The sequence below is a fragment of the Castanea sativa genome, chromosome 12 (genome assembly GCF_040712315.1).
Source record: "Castanea sativa cultivar Marrone di Chiusa Pesio chromosome 12, ASM4071231v1".
NCBI lineage: Eukaryota > Viridiplantae > Streptophyta > Magnoliopsida > Fagales > Fagaceae > Castanea > Castanea sativa.
Window position 1 is genome coordinate 1225466 of NC_134024.1, and position 21853 is coordinate 1247318.

A 21853-nucleotide genomic window follows, 5' to 3' on the forward strand; every position below is an offset into this window, starting at 1 on the left:
GATTCAAATTTAGTAGAAAGAGAGAAATAGAGAGGATAAAGAGGAAGAAAAGAGTTGAGAGAGACAAAATTTGCTGCGAGAAAGAGAGAAAGAAGCATCGACTCCTGATGACAGAGGAGGATAGTGCGTGACAGTTTCTGAGAACAAAGGGCAAGCATAGGTGGGGAGTGTGTCCATTTAGTTTGCAGCTCTATACATGTTTAAGCTGCGTTTACTAAACATAGCTTCATACATGTTTAAGCCGCGTTGAATAAAATGCAGTTCTATACATGTTTAAGCTGCATTTAATAAACGCAGCTTTGTTAAAGATGAAAAAATAATAATAATAATCCCAGGATGGGTCTATAAATGCGGCTTCAACCCTACCCAGCAAAACGCAGTATAAAGGAACCAAAACGCAGCTTCAGAGCTGCTGTAATGCCGCGTTTCATAAACGCGGCTATACATCCAATGGTGGAGCTGCGTTTTTCTAAAATGCAGTTTAGAGCCAAGCTGTGGCTACATGGCTGCTTTTTTGTAAATGCAGCTTAAAAAAACGCAACTACAGAGCGTGTTTTTTGTAGTGCTTGCATCAACCTTTTTGTCGTTGCAATAACGCTTATTACAACGACAATAGTTGTTATTGCAACGATTTTTTTTTTTTTTTGTATTAAGTCTTTTTTCTTGTAGTGTCTGTCCTTTATTTTTATATACAAATTAAAGTACATTCACCTCTAATAAAATGTCACTTAATATCACACATGAAGGAAAGGTATGTCTCTTGAAAACCTAAGATGGATCAACGATGGCACGATTTGAACTCCAATTTCTTAAATAATCAACTTTCCAGAATTATTTTGACCATACTAACGATGGCCCCTTTAATGTTACTTGCAATATGTTTTTGGAATGAGAGGTGCTACATCCACAACATTTTTACAACAAATCATAGGTGGCTAGTTGTTATTGGTTCAAATTTGAACCTAACACTAAGATTACTTTTTTGCCTCAACAATAACAACCAGTAATATCCTGCCACTTAGGATTTGTTGTAAAAATGTTGTAAAAATGTTGTGGACATATCATTTCTCTTTTGGAATTTGACATCTACTTCAATGTGATATGAGTTATTAATTAGTGAATTAATGTGACAAGCTAACTACAGCCATGGATGGCTTTATCACTGTATATTCAAAATGACTTTAATTACTTAGTTGCATAAATTTTTATTTATTTATTAAGAGAAACATGGCTTAAATCTTCATTCTCTTCTTGTTGTAACTATCAAGTAATTCCAAAAAAAAAAAAAACTCATAAAAAAAAGTTATTCCAAAAAAGAAGAAGAAGAAGAGTTATTAAAAAAAGGGTTATCATGTGATAGGTTTGAAACTTAACATTAGATTTGACATAAACATTAGCTTATTTGACTCATTGCAATTTAACTTTAAAAATAAAATAAAAGTACTGAAAATATTGAATGAAATTGCTGTTCAATGTGTTACATGATTACTAACTGATATGACAAAATTATTTTCATATATAATCCTATTAATAGTGTAGGTACCATATTTTTTTTTTTAAATGTAGATCGATATTTTAGAATTCCCCTCCAACGATTTACTAATTTTCGCAATCTTAGGATTAAAACAACAAAGATCTATATTAATAATTAAAACATGAATTTAATAAATGGTGAATTTACAACTCCACACCTTTCATCATATTCTTGGTTATTAATGTCACTAACTTAATTAATAAATTAGCTTCTTGTTATTATGTAAGAAAGTTTGATCAAATTCATCAAAAAAGAAAGGTAGATCAAATCTCATTTACAATAAACCCTCACTGATCTTTCCTTTTTCCCAGCTACTTTAATTTTGCCAATATATATAGTTTTTGTAGGGGTATTGGGCCCAATAGCATATGAAGGATGGCCCAACGAAGTATTTTGGGCTGGAAACCCAAAATCCGAAGACATCAAAATGGTCGTGGACTATTTACATATCCAAACACGTCCGAGGAGTAGATTTGTCCTCGGATTTCAAGGCCGAGGACATAGAAAGAGAAGTTTGGTATCCCTGGGTTATATTATAATGAGTCCTACAATTATGGGGATGCACGGTATACGTGGAGGGCGAGAGAAAGAACGGTGGAATGTCTAAAAATAAAGCTGCTACCACCGCCCATACATTAAAAGCTCTGTAAATTGATACACCGTATAGATGGAAGGATGGGACCTCGAACATCGAGCTTGGAACTTGGTCCCTAATCCCAGGCGGGCTTTAGGGAAGAATGGATGGGACAAGTATAGAAAATGGGGGATTGCAACCAGAAAAGTGGAAGGTGATGAAGGGAAAGGAAAGGATATAAATAGGAAAAAAGGCATACGAAGAAGGGGGGGACTTTTCTGAGTAAAAGAGATAGAGCCAATAGTAAATGATAATCAACACTTGTATCCAAACTTGAGAAATATCATTAGAAACCATCCTCGGACACAATCCGAGGACGATTTCTCAGTCTTACTCTTTGCAAACGATTCTTTGTTCGTTACATTGCAAAGCCCGTTCTTTTTGTAATTGTCTAAACCATCCTTGAAATCTAAATTACAAGCCCATCCTCTACAAATTCATTGTAAAGAAAGGTCTTTCAAGCCCATTTTTCTCCCAGTCGTAGTTTGGGAACTTGAATTGTGTCCTTACAGTTTTGTTTCACACCTTGATATTCCTTTTAGGAACAAATTGATTTAGTTCCACTTACTTTTTCATTTTTCTCTTTTAAACAAAAATGAGTTCGTAGTGTGTGATAAATGGTTAAAGACTAAAGTGCAATTCATAGAAAGCTCTTTAAAAAATAGGAAGCTCTTTAAAATAAGCAATCTTAGTTTGACGCATGTGATTGGCGACGGCTGTGATTGCAACAAGTATATAAAGACAGTGATTATAGAGGAATCAAACCAACTAAAAACTGAAAGATCTGTCTGTTTCTGAGGATGAAGACAACAAGTACCTATTGATGAGGTTGTTTCTACTTTCTACGCGTCATGCAAACAATTTCCCTTTTTTTCTTTAAAAAAAAAGTGGTAATGCAAGCAACCACAGGATTGTGCAAAGCGTGTAGAACAAAATCACTCTTTTTAAGTGCTAAATACCCTTTTTTATAATAACATTATTTAATTATTATACAATAGACAGAATGTATATTTTGGATTGAAGGAAATGGAGGGAGAGAAGATAATATGAGAAGGTAATCAAAATGTATTAATTTTTACATGTATATTCGAATTATATTCCCTTTCGTTTTCCTTTACTCTCCCATTTTTTATGTCACTCCTTCCAAACATAAGGTAAATGTGTCCATTTAGTTTGGTAGATTAACTTTTGTGGTTTATTTTTAAAAGTGAGGAAAGACCATGTAAGATGCACTTCAATAAATTGTTCTTATATGTGTGTGTGTATATATATATATATATATATATATAAAAAGGTAATATTTTAAAAAGTTACATTTTAAAACTTGTGAATCACACCTTAAAGGTTTCAAACTTATTGATACATTATAATAATTGAAAAAAAAGGAGTTACAACTTACAAGGGAAGTCTCATATGATGGATAAGAAGGAATGAATTGTATATAGGAATGGAAAATAGTACTTTATTTGTCCCTAAATTAATAATATTCTCGCTAAAAATTGTTGAGAAAGCTATCAATAATTCAATTGCTTTACAAACAAAATTTTAAACTCTTAATATTACCCTTTACTTTTAACTTAAAAAGCAAAAACCAATTAAATGACTATTTTGAAAAGTATAAAATACTATTCTTACCTTTTTAACTGTAAAATAAGCAGTATAAAAGTAAATATCAACTATTTATTTTTAAGAGAAAGAGGTAGTGACAAAATAAGAATATATGGATTATATGTTTTGTAAGCTTAAATTCACTAATGCATTTGATCAACTTAATTTGCTATCGGTTTATTTGTTTAAATGTTAGACAGAAAGTGATTTTAAATAATAGATAAATTGATTTATTAGAGTTTATTTTTCATGTCCAATAAATCAATGACTCGCCTAACTTATAAGCATCCCATTGTTGTATCTAACCAACCAAGAGAATCCATGACAGAATAATCACCACCGAATCCATTGCACTGATTGATTTTAATATTTAAAAGAAAAAAAAAAAGAATTGTAAAAACTGAGGCCTTTTTAAGGAGGTTGGCTTCTTTGTCCAACTTGGTTTCAAAGGGCAAAAGAAACCAAGAAACCAAGAAACCATCAAACTTCAAAGCTTCCCACTCATTTCTCAGTGCTTTTAGAAGCTCTTAAACTGCTATAAAAGCCATTCATCTCTCTCTCTTTTCCTTCACATACCCAGAAACTTTTACGCCACCTTTTTATTTTCTGTCTCTCGATCTCTCTCTCTCTTTTTCCCAAACTCTTTCTACAAAGAAAAGCTGAAACGGGGCGAGAAATAATCAGTGAGATGGCGAGAAACGAATGGATCAATGGGTATTTGGAGGCGATTTTGGACGTGGGAAGTAACCTAAAGAAAACGTTTGATGGGAAACTGGGTGTTTCAAAGACTGAAGGAAAAGATAAGGAAGACAAGTTATTTAGTCCCACAAAATACTTCGTTGAAGAAGTTGTTAATAGCTTTGATGAGACTGACCTCCACAGAACTTGGATTAAGGTTCGTTGCCTTTTCTTCTATTATAACTACCATTTAGATATTGCTAGCTGCAGAGTGCAACTATGTGCTAAATTCTTCTTTTTTAATTCATTCCTAGCTAAAACCTTATAGCTTCTTATAAATATAATACCTTATAATAACTTTATGTTCTAATTGTTTGTTTGTTTGTAAAGATTGACACACTTATATTTTCACCATTAATTCAAATGAAACCTACAGTAACTTTAAAGAAATAATTGTAAAAATTTTTGTAACTCCATAAGCATTTTTTTAGTATTTTCAATAAAAACGTTAAAGTTTTAAATCTTCCATTTCTATTATAATTATCAAATTATAAAAAATAATCAATTTCTTTTCTTTCTTTTTTTTCATCTTTGAGATTCTACGAATCTTGTAATGGTTCTCTTTTTTTTTGGTGGTCTGCTTAAATTCTCATCCAAGGTATTATGCTTATCACACAATATTATTATTATTATTATTTTTTGAAGAACTTATCACACAATATAATGAACATAGCGCCAAAAGGAAAGAAAATGTTCCGAGCATCCCTATTTTGTGTGGCAATTTTTGAGCCAACATTGGTTCTTTTCAGTGGCCCCACAAGAGCAAATGGAACATTAGTTGGGGACCACACTTATATTGACCCCTTTTCTTTTTTTGGGCCTCACCTAGATTAAGATATAAAATAAACCTATGGTTCTCTTGCAAAATCAAAATAATCTAAGGTGATTGAAGTTTTATGGTCACTGTAAGGACCAAAAGCTCATAAAAACAATCTTTAAAACGTTATTCTTGCTCTATTCACTTAAGAGTCCTCATACAATACATTTGGTAGAGAGGGTTCAACAACAAAAAGCCCCCTTCTCGTAATCTCTTGATTCCTATTTATACTATTCTTTACTTTCATCGTAGCCTTACACCTTGCAATCTGCGGTCCTTTTCCCGTGACACTTGTCCGTCGGCAATGGAACAAGATTCCACTTTGCATCCCGTACTGTTCAGGTCATGTCCACATTAATGCGACGGATAGAGGAGATGCTTGCTAATTAATGCGGCCAGAATGGTTGTTGTCCAGCATTTAATGCAACCTTCCAAATCAGCCTATTACAACCAGATATTTGTAACATGCCCCTTGTTTAGTTATCGTCCACGCCACCTCATCTTCGGGCACACCTGGAGAGACCTCATCTTTCATTCTAAATTTTGGCCTTCCTTTCTTCGGGTCTTCGGGTGCTTAGGTCCTCGGGTCCTCACAGTCACTATTGTCACGGACACCATGCAAGAACCATATAGTTTACATGGCACACATGTGATTTCCAAAGGGACTAAAAGTTTTCTCCTTTATAATAAATTGAACTTGTGGAAATATTTAAACTTCAAAATTCATTATGTTTTTTTTTTTATAGAGGAAATCAAAATTCATTATGTGTATGTATATGTAATATATTGTTCTATGATTTTGTCCTCATTCAGCTAATTCTTCACACACACTAGAGTCTGTTTGGAATTCTCTTATTTTGCTAAAACTGAAAACTTTTTACTGAAAGTACTTTAAATAAAGGTAAAAGTTAACTGAAATAGTATAGCGGGACCCATGAATAGTATCAAAAAGTGCAGTGGGCCCATGAATAGTTGCAAAAATAAGCTGAATAGTAAAATAAGTTGAATAGTAAAATAAGTTGGCAAAATTAATCATGCCAAACGGACACTATATATGAAATCCGATAAAATAAAATAGAACTCCATGAGACTAAAGTGACCCACTTAACAAGTTGAAGAATAAATTCTTGATTCAAGATTCAAGAATCAAGACCCATAATTGTCTGTGAATATTTGAAACATAAAATGAATGAGATATGGAAATATGGAAGAATCCTAAATGCCTGGAAGAAAAACTTATTAATTTCTTTATTATTTACTTCTACATATATATGTATTTATGTTTGATTAAGTTCTATTGAAAAGGAGAAATGGAAGGAAAACAACTTGTGATTGACGGTGAACTATTACAGGTAATAGCAACAAGGAATACCCGTGATCGCAGTAATAGGCTTGAGAATATGTGCTGGCGTATTTGGCATCTCGCTCGCAAAAAGAAACAGGTGAGAGAGAATAAATGAAATTCCAAGTCAGGTTTTATAAAGTTCATAAGGATTATCATGCCAATTTATCACTAATCTTGTCGAGTTGAGTACTCTTGCCTCGTCTTCACGTTACTTTTGTTAAAGGAAGAGAGGTGGTAATTAATGGGAAAATGACTTCAATATTACACCTCTCTCTTACATAAAGGTGGATCAAATGTTCAAGACTTACGCAAGAAGAAAACATATAATATATTTGAATGTGCCAAATAATTTCACATTTATAAATTGGGTCTATTATTGCAAGTAATAACAATGATTGATGGCTAATTGCTACCTAAGTAATTATTTTATTTTCAAAAAAAAGAAATTTAAGTAATTATTTAGTACTCAACAAAATGGTATTTACTCCTCTCACATAAACAATAAGTTATATTAAGTCAATTTATGGCGGGATCACCATCCATATAAAAGAAGAAAGTACCATGTCTCTAATGCTACTTGAACATTAAAATTTTACCCTTTTTGTTCAAAATAACTACTTTAAACATTACCCTACTACCCAACAACAAACTGCATCCACTTGTGAAGGAATTGGCAACAAAAAGGCAAGGGTTTTGGGTGATCATATCATATCCACAATATATCTTAATTAAATTGTTAAACATGTTAATTTTTCCACACTACACATTTCCTCAATTTCTTCAATTTTTCATCAGACATGAGACAAAAAATATTTATTTGATTTTATGTAGTTTACATAGACTTTTTAAGTCCATTAAATACTAGAATGTCACATATCTCATATCTAGTTAAAAAGTAAACAAAATTGAAATATTTTAAATGGGAGGAGAGCCTCTTCCATAAATATATTTATATTAAGAATTCTATGAATTTGAAGTAAATGTATTTTACATGTGCAGATAGCATGGGACGATGCAAAAAAGCTAGCAAAAAGGCGTATAGAACGAGAACAAGGCCGTAATGATGCTGCAGACGACCTTTCCGAGCTCTCAGAAGGTGAGAAGGAGAAAAGTGATACCAATGTTTCAGAAACGACCAAAGACTTTTCCAGGATCAACTCTGTTATGCATCTTTGGTCAGAGGATGATAAGTCTAGGAGACTTTACATTGTCCTCATCAGGTATCTAACAATCTCAGTTAAGCTTGTTTAATTCTAAATAAGATTGTAGTTGTACACATGCAGTCAATTTGGTGCCAATAAGTTATTTCCATCAATGATCATCAAAATAAAAATAAAAAGCAAGTTGATTTGAGGTAAATAATATATAGAAAAAAATGTATAATTTGGTTGTAGGGAATAACTTTTTCAAATTTTCATATTGCATTTGTTGCTCTTGTAGTATTCATGGGTTGGTACGGGGAGAAAATATGGAACTTGGAAGAGATTCTGATACTGGTGGTCAGGTAGTCTCAACTCTAAACTCAAAAGGGTAAAAAAAAACTTTAGCAATTTTATTTTATCAATGAGGGGTCTAAGTCTAATATCGGTCTATGTTTTTACATGTTAAATTTAGGTGAAATATGTTGTTGAACTTGCTCGAGCACTGGCCAATACAAAAGGGGTCCATCGTGTTGATCTCTTAACTAGACAAATCACCTCACCAGATGTAGACTTTAGCTATGGTGAGCCCATTGAGATGATATCATGCCCATCTGATGGAAGTGGTAGCTGTGGAGCCTACATTATTCGCCTACCTTGTGGGCCTCGTGATAAGTAATTACAATTTTGTTTTGTTTTGTTTGAGGCCAACATTCCTAGTGAGTTAGGGGCTGCTTAGTATGACATTTTAAACTATCGTTTTTAATTTTTAAATAACATACGTATTTTCATACATTTTTTCACCTATACATATTTTTAAAAAATACAAACGTTACTATAACAATGTTACCAAACGAACCCTTAATTTTCAGAATATACTAATCCAACACATACAAAAGAAAAAAAAATGGTAATTGTTGGAACATTTATACGTGGCAGGTACATACCAAAAGAGTCACTTTGGCCTTATATACCTGAATTTGTTGATGGGGCTCTAAACCATGTAGTGAACATGGCAAGAGCTCTAGGTGAACAAGTGGGTGGGGGAAAGCCAACATGGCCTTATGTGATTCATGGCCACTATGCTGATGCTGGAGAGGTTGCGACTCATTTATCCGGGGCCTTGAACGTGCCAATGGTGCTAACAGGTCATTCATTGGGTCGGAACAAGTTTGAGCAATTGCTTAAACAAGGGAGGCTTTCTAGGGAGGACATAAATTCAACCTACAGAATTATGAGGAGGATTGAAGCTGAGGAACTGAGTCTGGATGCGGCTGAAATGGTGGTGACTAGCACAAGGCAAGAGATTGAAGAGCAATGGGGATTGTATGATGGCTTCGATCTCAAGCTCGAGAGGAAGCTTAGGGTTAGGAGACGGCGTGGAGTGAGTTGCCATGGACGAAATATGCCAAGGATGGTGGTATGCACATTCTCTTATTGCTTGTGTTTCTCCCACAATTGAAGGAATTGACTTCATTTGCAACTCATTTATAGTCATATCATAAACCAAGTACTGGAAAATGTATATGTGCCTGCTTCTTTCAAGAATGATAGTGAAATGTGGTTATAACATACTTAAAAATGGGTCTACACATCCATACTACTAATGTCAATGTGGCATTAGGTTATACCACCGGGAATGGACTTCAGCTATGTCACAACTCAAGATTCATTGGAAGGTGATGGTGATCTAAAGTCATTGCTTGGCCCTGACAGATCCTATCAAGGCAAAAGGCATCTACCTCCAATATGGTCAGAGGTTGTGATTCTTCTCCTAATCTCCCTTACTAGTATTTAAATATTTGTATGCCTTCCTTTAGTTCTGGATGTTACAGTCTAGACTAGAGTACAGAATGCAAATAACCATTTTTATGCATGGGCTGGGGCATTTCGTTGAACTGAATTTTACAATGCAGGTCATGAGATTTTTCACAAACCCTCACAAACCCATGATACTTGCATTGTCACGTCCTGACCCCAAGAAAAATGTTACCACATTGCTCAAGGCTTTTGGGGAATGCCAACAGCTCCGAGAGCTAGCTAACTTGGTAAATTCTCCTTTTCATTTCAGCTAATTTTGTAGTGATTTCAACACGGCTTCATTACTATCAGCATAATAGTTTGAGTTAATATTTCTTTCTGGTTGCATATTACTCTTCCAGACGCTAATACTCGGCAACAGAGACGACATTGAAGAAATGCCTAATAGCAGCTCGGTTGTTCTCACAACAGTACTCAAGCTCATTGACAAGTACGATATGTATGGCCAGGTTGCCTATCCCAAGCATCACAAGCAATCAGAAGTTCCTGATATTTATCGTCTGGCTGCAAAAACAAAGGTACATTCTGCGTTATAGACATATCTAATGAACACCTGGGATGGTCATGAACAAGGATTTTGTTTAGGCTTGAATGGTTTTCCACCTTGGCTGTGATGAATGGTGGGCTCTGATTGACCCCTCAAATAGCCTATAATATGGCTATCACAGTTTATATATTACAGATGGCCAACCAAACCTTATGGCAAAGGCCATCCAATGGCATATATAGAGCCTAAATTAGTGTTTAAAATCTGCCACACCTTAACCTCTCATGTTCTTCTTGCAAGTTGCAACATTAAATTTGCTAACGGTAAGACTTGGCGGATTTGTCTCTTGAAGGGAGTTTTCATCAACCCAGCTCTCGTGGAACCTTTTGGTCTCACACTCATTGAGGTAAGCCTTGGTCTATATACTTGAGTTATAGCAAGCTTTCACAAACTGCAGTAACATCAATTATATGCTTCAAGATTTTGATCCTAAAACACATTAATTACATAAATATATTACTTATGTTTTCTGCTATACACTATCCTGCAGGCAACTGCTTATGGTTTACCAGTGGTCGCCACCAAAAACGGAGGGCCTGTTGATATTCTGAAGGTAATGAACCACCATATGTCCTATTTCCGAACCTACTGGAACTATATAGATACACAATTGTGTTTCTTATTCCAAGTTGGCTTATAAAATTCTTCATTATTACAATTTTACACCCTAAACTTGAAACTAGAATACTTCATTTTTAACAAAAACCTTTACAAATCGAGGGAGAAGAAGAGTACCCCAAGGTTGCCCAAAAATGGTTATCATAAACAAAATGTGGGATGCAGATTACAAGCATCTTCATCTCTGTCTCAATCAGGTAGCATGTGGTCAAACCTAATCTGTTAATTCCCTGAAGTTCCTATTTATGATTAGAATTCCATGACACTTTGGAATGTATTTGCTTTGGTCCTTGGCTTATAAATTATGATCATTTCACCAAACTAATAAAAGGCTTTGTTCTGCCAGGTATTAAATAATGGCCTCCTAGTTGACCCACATGATCAGAAAGCCCTATCAGATGCGCTACTAAAGCTTGTTGCAGACAAAAACCTTTGGCTTGAATGCCGGAAGAATGGCCTAAAGAATATCCACCATTTTTCATGGCCAGAACATTGCCGTAACTACCTCTCACATGTTGATCACTGTCGGAATCGCCACCCCACTGCTCGTCTTGAGATAATGCCAATTCCTGAAGAACCGATGAGCGACTCTTTGAAGGAAGTGGAGGACCTTTCTTTGAGATTCTCCATAGAAGGAGACACAAAGATCAACGGAGAACTTGATGCAGCAACCAGACAAAAGCAACTCATTGAAGCCATAACCAGAATGGCTTCCTCTAAGGGTAATCCCAGTACCAATTACTACCCTGGTAGAAGGCAGTGGCTATTTGTAATAGCCACAGATTGTTATAATAGCACTGGAGATTGCACTGAAACCTTGTCAGCAACTATCAAGAATGTTATGAAAGCTGCAAGCTCAGGTATAGGCTTGGGTCGGATAGGCTTTGTATTATCAACCAGTTTGAATTTACAAGAGACCATAGAAGCCTTGAAATGCTGCCAAGTAAATATAGAAGACTTTGATGCATTGGTGTGTAAAAGTGGAAGTGAAATGTATTACCCATGGAGAGATATGGTTGCTGATGTGGACTATGAAGCCCACGTGGAGTACAGATGGCCTGGTGACAATGTTAGGTCTATGGTGACAAGGCTTGCCAGGATAGAAGGTGAGGATGAGGATGACATCATGGAGTATGTGAGTGCAGGAAGCTCTAGGTGCTACTCTTATAGTGTGAAACCAGGAGCCAAGGTGAGAAACTTGAGATAATAGAAAACAGAAAACTAATGTATAAAAGGTGGTCCCTTAAATGACGCATTTTGTTAACCCATAACATTTCTAACTATGATTCTAATTATAAATGGCAGACCCGAAAGATAGATGACCTCCGCCAGAGGCTACGGATGAGAGGCTTCCGATGCAACCTTGTCTATACACATGCCGCATCAAGGTTAAATGTTATGCCCTTGTTTGCATCAAGAATTCAAGCACTAAGGTCAGGTCCTCTTTGCTTACTATATAATGTAGACAATAAATTTATGCATGCATGCAATGTGATAGCTTCTTATGTATTATATACAAAATTCACATAACAAAAAAATTGCAGTACCAAAGAAAAATTAAAAGAGAAAAATTTCCTGTCATGTTTGTGTGATATACAGGTACCTTTCAATTATATGGGGAATTGACCTTTCCAAAGTGGTGGTGTTTGTGGGGGAAAAGGGGGATACAGATTATGAAGACCTGCTTGCTGGCCTCCACAAGACCATTATTCTAAGAGGCTCTGTGGAGCATGGCAGTGAGAAACTTCTTCGCAGTGAAGACAGTTTTAAAAGAGAAGATGTAGTTCCACAAGATAGCCCTAATATCACCTTCACAGAGGAGAGTTATGAAGCCCATGATATCTCAGCAGCCTTAGAAGCTGTGGGGATCAAGTGAATAAATTTTCCCTTTGTTTCTCCCTTCTCAAAGGATTATTGTTACTACTATTGGCTTTAGGGCCTTTTGAAGCATACAGTTATATAGATAACCCAAAGGCAAGAATGTAGAGATACAGTATGCAAGAAGAATATAAATATCAACTTCTTGTGAAAATTCCAAATTTGTATAAGAATAAGCATCTAAGCTTTTCAGAAATTTCATCATCTTGTTCATTTGACATGATCATTGTTTGATTCATAGATGCAACAAAAAAGACACCTGTAAATCAAATATTATCCTTTAGACATTTAAATGAATTCTGGCTGCACATTTGCATATAAAGTTTTGTGCCCATTTTGGGCTTGAATATAAGATGTATTATGCATAATCTTTCACAATCCAGAATCATAATAATAGGATAATTAATGTGTAGCGTTGGCAATGTTCTGTATTCCACAAAAGAGAGATCAAAACTTTTCCTGGTCATGTATCAGTATACTTAGTAGAACCCATATTTCACTTTCCAGAAGTTAAAAAAACAAGCAACCTTATGATATGAAAGCATTTTAATGAATTGAATTATTGATATGTTTTAACCGGCAATATTTACCATTTCAAAGAAGGCATTCCATTGTTTATTTTCACAAAGAAACTACTCAAACTACTTAAACTCACTCTTCAACAACAATAACAGGTTTATCACAGTCAACTTGCAATATTAGTAGAGAATCAAATTCTTTTCTGTTTACAGAATTACCTATACAGCAAGTCACATATTCTACAGTTCTCCAATGTTCAAGCAGTTCTTGTTTTGTCATACACAACAGTCCACACCCACCTTGTATTCCTTTCCACATGCACATGTAATGATATGAGAAATTCCCTGCAAAAGGCAAAGGCTTCCATGAAAGAAAGGGGAAAATTTCGTATTGAAAATGCAAACTTGAGTCTATTAATAGAGTAGAAAAGGAATCATCATCAGGAAAACGTAAAAATTATTATTTTTTAAATAACCTTCCAAGTGTTGGTGACTAAACTGACTGTCAATCTCAACATTGCTTTCTTTTGATATTATTCATTGATTTTCAGAGCCTTGACATTACCAAGCAAACACTAACTCTAAATTTATTCAGAAAACAAAAAAAAAGGTGCACTGCCATACACAGGAAGTATAAGCACACACTATCCGCTAGATGAGTCCTATCTTTACCCATCAAATCAAAATAGAATCCTTTCATCTTTGGACCTAGCTTTGGCAATATTTATAGGCCATTTTACCAAATGATCAAGTTGTAACAAATATTTGACTATTTTCAGTAGAGTAAAAAAGCACCTTCAGTGTTTCAATTTGGCTTGGCAGAGTCTGCAAGTACTCAATTACTCCAGCTTTGTCCAATAAAAGGGCGTTGTGTTCCTCTTCCAAAGTCTTTATATCCATTGTTCTTAGCTCTGGCTGTATCCATTCATGCATTAAGAAAATATAAGCATACAATGGGTGAAGTACCACTTGTCAGAGAGCCAATATTTTGGCATTGAATAGGCAAATTCCACAAACATTTCTGAGACCATGAATAAAAGTGTGCATGCAACCCCATTTGTCCCAAGTAAACAACTGACCTCAAAATCATTTTCCTTGAACTTCACTTGCTCAAGAAGCTGCTTCGTCTGAAACACAAAAAATATGCATGTGTTTAGGTTGCCTCTGATATGTTCTACCTGCTATTCTTTTTCTTTTTTCTTTTTTTTTTTTAGGGGGCACAGGGGGAGTTGGAGGGCGAGGGAGAGAAACTGCACAATGCTAAAATTTTACTGGAAACTCTACCTATTTATGGAAATTATACGTATTTTATTCCACTAGAAGGCAGAAATTACTTACAGTCTTACACTATGAAGAATTATCTTTATCGTTCAAGAAAATTATTAAAACTAAAATTAGGAAATTAGAAATAGTCACAACTTAAATTATAAAGAAGCACACTCATCTAAGTGCTCTTTGAATGTTAGAAGTAGAGGGCAGTTCAACTAACAAAATTTGATACTCATTTATCTCAATTCGAATTGAATGAATATACTACACAATATACTCATTACAAAATTCAAATCAAATTCACTTGATGGGCTTCAAACCTCCCACATGCTACACCCGAACTAATTAATTGTCTCTTAAATCTGCAAAATATGGAATCAGTTTTCCTTTTCAAAAAAATGATTAAGAGTAGATTTTACCTTTTTGCTAAGCAACTAACCAGATGTGAGAAACAAAGATAAATTAGAGCACATTCCAATCAACTTGAGTCAACTAATTTGAACTAACAGACAGCTCATTCCCTTGAAGCAGAATTAAAGATTTTTTTTTTTTGGAGGGGGTGGGGGATAAAGGAAGTGGTATCCCAGCCTTTGGATAGACTATTCCACTCCCTACCCATGAGACAATGCGGAAACCTCATGGTCCAATAGCGTGGTGGATTGAACTTGGGACCTCTGTGTTTACATCACCTCAAAGACCAATGAGCCCACCACCTAGGTACCCACGTGGGGACTAATGAAATATTTGCATGTGTTGTTATAATTAATTAGGCTTATTGACGTTATACATTCAGTATATGTATTTAAAAAATTGAAAAATCAATATAGATCTAAATTTGGAAAACTAATAGGTATCTGAATAGGTAACCTTGCTGTTTTCCATAACAAGTTTGGATTTCATTCGTGAAATTTCATCGAGCTTGGCTTTAGCAGCATCTAATTTTGCCATCAGGTTGTTCTTTGCTTCACTTCCCTATTACTCCAAAGATAAGTTAAAAAATTGCATCCCAAAATTTTTTGATCAACGGAGGGATAGCTTTACCAGATTGTCCATAATAAGGTCCCCATCAATGCTAGACTTCCCTGCAAGAAAATAAAAATATATGATGAAGATGCAGGTGCGATATTTTAAGTAAAAAAATATAGTTCAGAATATATAATTCTCTGTTTACAACTTATGGACAGATTTTCTAGCAACTATAGTTTAAGTACAATAACTCAAAAATGGCAAGCAGCCCTAGTTATATCAAGGAATTCTTCAGTTGTTTCAGAGCCCATTTCACATACCTTTGCAATTATATGCTTTCCATGATCTATTTATAGATTATTTAGCATCCTTTACCCCTAATCCAGTAATCAAAAGATATATTTGAGGCATGTTTGCATTTGGCAGCTAGGCTGCAGCTATATATGGTCTGCTAATTTTGGTGGTTATGTTTGGTGCTCAAGCTATATTGCAAAAGGGGAACAACGCCTCTTTTACTCTTCCCTTGTTTCATGGAAAAAGAAATCAACAGCTTGCATTTCTTGAATCTAAGTGCAATATACCAAAAAATAACTAATATTTTAGAAGAATTTCAATGACAGCGATCATATTTGCTAATAGATTACATCATGTTGCCTGATGGCCATTATACATTAACAATAACTTCAAAGGCCACAACAAAATCAAATTAGGCTGCAGGCCCTGAAGGAGACTGGGATCAGATAAGAAGTTAATGACTACCTCAACTAAATTAAGAATTCTAAGAGACATACCCTCTGTTTCACCTGTTTGCTCACCGATTCTATCCTTGACCTGTATAAAATTTAATAAGTAGTGTACAATATATATATATATATATATATATATATATATATATATATATATATATATGAAGTGAACAAAAATCCTAAAAAGTTACCTTTTACTAAAAAGCACTACAAGTAATTTAGTTCAAATATATGTAGCTGTGATTACAGAATTTGAATCTAAACTATAAACTAAATATGGTATAGCAAAGAAAGAGAGATGCAAGATCTAAATATATTGGAAAATCAACATCCATATTCTAAAAGGGTGTATCCAGGAGAGGACATAGTAAAAGGAACAATTTAAGACAATATTCTGGGGAATCAAGGCAGCACATTCAGCAAATACAGACTTGAATGACATTGTGGGCTTGTGGATAGAATAGCACATAGAGAGACACACATTGGATACAGCTGAGTATCACCCTAGAGGATGTCTGTTTGGTAAAAATATTCAATGGTGGAAAATAATTACTCAAAGCTGTTCCTAATTTTCAAGCATTCCCAAAAATCGAAAAGTGAGGCAGTTTGTACAAAACACTACCAAAAGAAATCTAGAAGGAAACCCAACAAACATATTTCAGTTCTTTAATTCCTCCAGTTGAGTCCACTTGAGATCATAAAGGCCAGCTGAAAAGCTATCATAAGTACAATGGAAAAAGAAAAGGAACTAAAATGTAAAATCTGATCAAGAGGAAAGTACCAAAACATGCTCTCCTAGTTTTCTGCTAATTTTGTGAGAATTGACCCAATCCTGCCAAAAATGAAGGAGACTATCAACTAAATGTTGAATGTTAAACATAGAACTTTAAAATTTACAAGAAGAAATTTTTTTGAATCAAACCTGCTGTTCCTGTAATTTGGCATTGATTTCCTCTCCAACCTTGGTAAAGTAAGTCCTGTTATTGAAAAACAAATTGCTGTTTTAATCATTAAACAATATTTTTTTTCCACAATTGTTGTAGGGTGTGCTTTGAACTACCTCATCTCTAAAAGTTTGGAAGACAAACTGGCCTTTTCTTGTTGAATAAGCTCCAATGTCTGTTTGTTGAAGAATCAGGGTTTAAACAGAGGAAATAGCACATAGGTGCAAAACTGTTTATCATTGAATAGTCAAGCATGTGGCATTTCTATCTCAAAAGAAAAATTAGACTGCTTGTAAATCCCCTTATATGCAACCCATGTCTACTTTTCAAGGCCCAGTATAAGTTATAGGCTGTTCTTTAGGATCATGATTCTCAAATCAGCTTCTGCTGTTTAACAGCCCAGCTTTACCCTTCTCTAGGTAGTCTACTGAAAAGTATCAAAGTGACTTTCTATGAAACATATTTGTTTTGCAGTTATTTCAGGCTTTAGAATGCCTTGAGGGGTTGTCCTCATCATAAAAGAAATTACAGGATCTCATAATCAGAAGCTTCATATCTTCTTTTGTACAATTGTTAAGTTCTACGGAACTCAGACGAACCATTTTTTGTTGTTGTTCTGATTGTACTGTTAACAGCTAGTCAATGACTATGCAAAACTCCTATGCCTGTAATATCTTCCACTTCACATTAACCATTCATGATCTTTTGTTGTGAAATGATACAAAAAGATCCCCAACATCTACAAGTTTATATTATAAGGAATATAATTATGTACCGCGCAGAAGAAGCCAGTACTGAAATAGTGACATGATGAAGATGAATATTAGAATCACATACAGAAGGAAGTATTATTATAATACTACTTGGTCATTTTCTGACTACTAATCTATGAGCATGCTATTGTACTGGTCGTACAGTGGAAGGACAGCTAGTTGAGCAGGAGCCTACATTGCTACATGTATGAGCTCTGAGAAAAAGCGAGGCACGCCATGTTTTCTTTATAAACAAGTTAGCGGGCACACTACAGGTACGACATCCCAAGAATTCTAAACACCACTTTTGCCACAAATAGAGAGATAAATCTTCACAAGATAACAAGGGTCCTCTTTTTCTATAGCTCTATTAATTTTGTTCTGTCAAGTATCAACTACTTCTTTTTATATCTTTCTAGCTATTTTGTGCAAATAAGGTTTCACAACCGAGGGCTTGAACACACATGTACGCACCAGCAGAAGGGGTGAACCGTACCTGTGCAAGAGTGGACGAATCAGACTCCAAGGATACAATCTTTCTCTGTCTTTCCAAAATCTGTGAGCAAATCTCACCCTTCGCCTTCATCATCTGCTCAGTATCTTCTTTGAGTTGCTTTGTTTCAGATTTTGCTGCAAAATAATGATAAACAGCTTTAAAATGTTAGCAAACAAACAAGGATGAAAAATAAGAGATGCATTTCATATGCTTTCCATTACACAGCTCAATAAATTTATATAACTCATAATGCTGAAACAAGATTGACACAAAAAGTATTGCAAATTTATAAAATGCAAAAATAGTATTAGATCAAAATCATTCTAAGAATAATCATGGCTTGAAAACTTAGTGTGCACTGTGAAACACCTTAGATTAAACAAACCAAACCAAGCCATATAGGCCGACGGAAAATTCATTTAAATTTTTCAAAATTTATAATAACAGTTCCTTACAAAGTTTCATTCATAGTTAATTATTTCATTTAACCATAGCACATATATGAAATGCTCGGCCTGGTATGCACAAATGCTATTCAGAAAATCACCATGAAATACACACATACACCACATATATACATGGTATGCACCACTATTATTCAGAAAAAAAATCAACATGATAAACTTACAGCTACATACATACATACATAGATTCATAGATTCTGAATAATATTATGCTCTGCACTACTAGTATTCAGAAAAACACCAGGAAACACATGCATATACATAAATACAAAGATTACATACATGATACATACCAGAATTGAGATCGATTTCCAAGGTTTGAATGGTGGTTAACTGCATTTGCTCTTCGACAGTGATCTTTGCGGTTTGATCCTCCACATCTATGTTTTTTATTTCACTTAATTTGTTACTCACAGATCTTAATTCGCTGTAATTTGAAATACACACACACACACACACACACACACACACACACACACACACTAGTTCTTCGATTTTAGATATAAAAAATGAGAGAGAGAGAGAGAGAGAGAGAGAGAGAGAGAGAGAGAGGTAGCGTGCCGTTCATCTGAGAGCGCAAGGTCTTCATGTACAGCAAGTAATCCTCCATTTTCTAGCTCCTGAGATAATTCACAAAGAAATGCGATTCAGATTGAAATTCAGTTCAACTGAATGTGAACCAAATTTGGTTTTACCGAGAGACAGAAAGAGAGAGAGAGAGAGAGATGAGCAAAGATTTAACTGAATCTAACTAACAATCGATCAAATCTACCTTGAGAATTGTAATAGCTCCACAGAGAGAGAGAGAGAGAGAGAGAGAGAGAGAGATAGTTTTTCAGTGTTTAGGTTTTGAAAATGGAAATTAGAAAAAGGGAGCAGATTTTGGAGGGAAAGGAAGAATGAATGAAGTCCAAGAGGCGCAGATTCGTTCTTTTCAGTTTTATACTTTTTATCTACCGATAATTCACAGCGACGCAACGTCTTCGCCTTAATAAAATGTATAAACTAGAACACACGGACCAAAGTAGACCGAAATGTAGCTTAAGCTTTTAGATATTAATATATTATTAATTTATCATATAGATTAGTATATATCCCTTTAGGCATATTTTATTTATACCTTCTTATTTTTTTATAGAGTATTTTATCTTTATTTTAATCTTCGAAATGAATAATAACCATCCAAAATTTTGAAAGTACATATTAAATCAAAGGAATTTTTTATAAAATTAATAAAAAATAATAATAATCTTATCACACTAATGAGACATTCAGGAGTAAGGACACAGATGCAGAGTGTCCATATTTGTTGACACTTGGACAAACTGGAATTTTGGGGGTTATATAGAAAATCAACAAGGAATAAATATTTAAAATATTACTTTAAAATTCAAGTTTTGATAATATAGACATTATATTTATATTTGAAAAAATATATATATGATACAATTCTAAACTTTTATACATATATAATAATTTAAATTTAATATAATATGTTATGCGTTCCATAGGATGGTTAGCATCCTCTGGAGTTCTTAAATAACTTGGGGAATCCCTTACCCTAAAAAGGTAAAGGGTTCTCATTCTTGACAACATATATAGCTTGTATACCCTTAAGGTGTCACATTATGAATGGTTAGAGTATGATCTAGAATCAAGTGTTTCAAGTTTCTACAATCTTTTGTAATATGTATTTCTATGAGGACAATATATATATATATTTGACAATTTTTTTTTTTTATTTGAGAAGGATATAACAATTTTATTGAAATTTTTTTTTATGTTCATTATTTGTATTATATATATATATATATATATATATATATATATATATATTGATTTTATGCCAGGAGCACCTTATAACAAGCAGTTTGTCAATTGTTGCAAGGGAGGGGTGCTAACCTCCATTACACAAGACCAAACTAAGTATCTTGCAGCTTTTAGTATGAATGTTAAAAAACCTTCTACTCCAAATATAGGCGGTGGCTTCACGCCCTTAAATTTCACTCTTGGTCTTCCTGGTTATACTTGTGGAGATCCATTTCAGGTCCCCCCATCCAAGTTCAGCGAGGATAGAAGCCGTCGATGGAGGGAAGCTCTTGGTAAGTATTGAAGTTTCATATAGAAGTATGGTTGGTCTCTAAACTTTTTCATTCAAGTGTGCTATTAATCCTTGAAATTTAGACTAATTACTTGTAATTAACCCATAACAAACTTAAAATAGTCGTGTTTTTCGTCTTAGAAACTTCAAGTTATCATTTTTAGTTTATAATATGTATTTAACGGAGTGATGATGTGTCCATTCCGTTTACTTAAATTGTTCATGAGATAAAAATTTAAGAACCAACCATTCCTAAAGGCTAAATCAAATATTTTTCCTTACCTACCTAAAGACTAGTCATTTATTGAGCCCTATGTTCTTCTTCTTCTTCTTCTTCTTCTTCTTTTAATTTTTTTTTTTATATAATTGTTTATATAGAATTAAACCTAAAAATAAAATTCACAAATTATCCTAACCCTAAACTTGCCACAAACGCAAAAAACATGTCCTATATATGTCACTCATTATGCATATTTCATTCTTTAGCGAAAATGCACTTTTGATCCCTACATTTTGGGTCAATTCTCATTTTGGTCCCAAAATTAATTTCGTTACAAATGTCGTCTCTATAAAAAGAAAATTGATTCTATTTTGGTCCTTACCGTTAACCTACTAACAAAAACCTCCTACGTGGTAGACGGAATGCCATGCTTGTTGATGTGGCGCTGACGTTGCCATTAAAATATTATTTAAAAAATTTATTTGGCATTTTTTAAATGCCACATCAGCATTTAAATTTTTAAAAAAGACACATAAGAAAATCTATATAAAAAAAGAAAAGAAATTGAATTAAAAAAAAAACCTTAAATCTAGTTAATTAAAATTTTTTCTTAAAAAAAATAATTATCCTTTTAATTCTTTTTCTTTTTCTTTAACCTTAATTCTTTTTCTTTTTCTTTTTACCTCATCAGTGATCAG

The 21853-nt window shown here is 34.1% G+C and overlaps 2 protein-coding genes across 3 annotated transcripts; one reads left to right on the plus strand and one right to left on the minus strand.

The window, feature by feature from the left end:
- Positions 1-4216: 4216 nt before the first annotated feature.
- On the plus strand, positions 4217-12895 carry LOC142619825 (sucrose-phosphate synthase 4). The gene is made up of 14 exons (XM_075793121.1): positions 4217-4671; positions 6684-6773; positions 7676-7896; positions 8117-8180; positions 8291-8490; positions 8755-9235; positions 9440-9574; positions 9732-9863; positions 9978-10154; positions 10476-10529; positions 10674-10736; positions 11148-11990; positions 12107-12234; positions 12401-12895. The coding sequence occupies exons 1-14, from the start codon at positions 4465-4467 to the stop codon at positions 12675-12677; spliced, it is 3072 nt and encodes a 1023-aa protein (XP_075649236.1). The 5' UTR covers positions 4217-4464; the 3' UTR covers positions 12678-12895.
- LOC142619826 (uncharacterized) lies at positions 12821-19746 on the minus strand. 2 transcript variants are annotated; one of them, XR_012841584.1, is made up of 14 exons: positions 19607-19746; positions 19396-19454; positions 19128-19214; positions 18371-18504; positions 17239-17297; positions 17101-17155; positions 16960-17010; positions 16224-16263; positions 15508-15548; positions 15334-15438; positions 14277-14324; positions 13993-14112; positions 13417-13542; positions 12821-12938 (listed from the first exon to the last, which is right to left on the minus strand). XR_012841584.1 is itself a non-coding variant. In XM_075793122.1 (13 exons), exons 2-13 carry the CDS (start codon positions 19442-19444, stop codon positions 13474-13476), a joined length of 858 nt encoding a protein of 285 aa, XP_075649237.1. In that variant the 5' UTR covers positions 19445-19454; positions 19607-19745; the 3' UTR covers positions 13313-13473. The 2 variants fall into 2 exon arrangements, 1 of the variants encoding a protein (XP_075649237.1); XM_075793122.1 differs by lacking the exon at positions 12821-12938 and having other exon boundaries at positions 13313-13542; positions 19607-19745.
- Between the last annotated feature and the right edge of the window lie 2107 nt (positions 19747-21853).

Coding starts and splice junctions, on each gene's coding strand:
- LOC142619825 (XM_075793121.1), top strand. CDS start 4,465: ATGGCGAGAAACGAATGGATCAATGGGTATTTGGAGGCGATTTTGGAC. Junction 9,236..9,439: donor GAAATATGCCAAGGATGGTG/GTATGCACATTC, acceptor ATGTGGCATTAG/GTTATACCACCGGGAATGGA. Junction 9,864..9,977: donor TCCGAGAGCTAGCTAACTTG/GTAAATTCTCCT, acceptor TTACTCTTCCAG/ACGCTAATACTCGGCAACAG.
- LOC142619826 (XM_075793122.1), bottom strand. CDS start 19,444: ATGGAGGATTACTTGCTGTACATGAAGACCTTGCGCTCTCAGATGAAC. Junction 16,264..16,959: donor AACTAGGAGAGCATGTTTTG/GTACTTTCCTCT, acceptor AATTTTATACAG/GTCAAGGATAGAATCGGTGA. Junction 14,113..14,276: donor TCAAGGAAAATGATTTTGAG/GTCAGTTGTTTA, acceptor GAATGGATACAG/CCAGAGCTAAGAACAATGGA.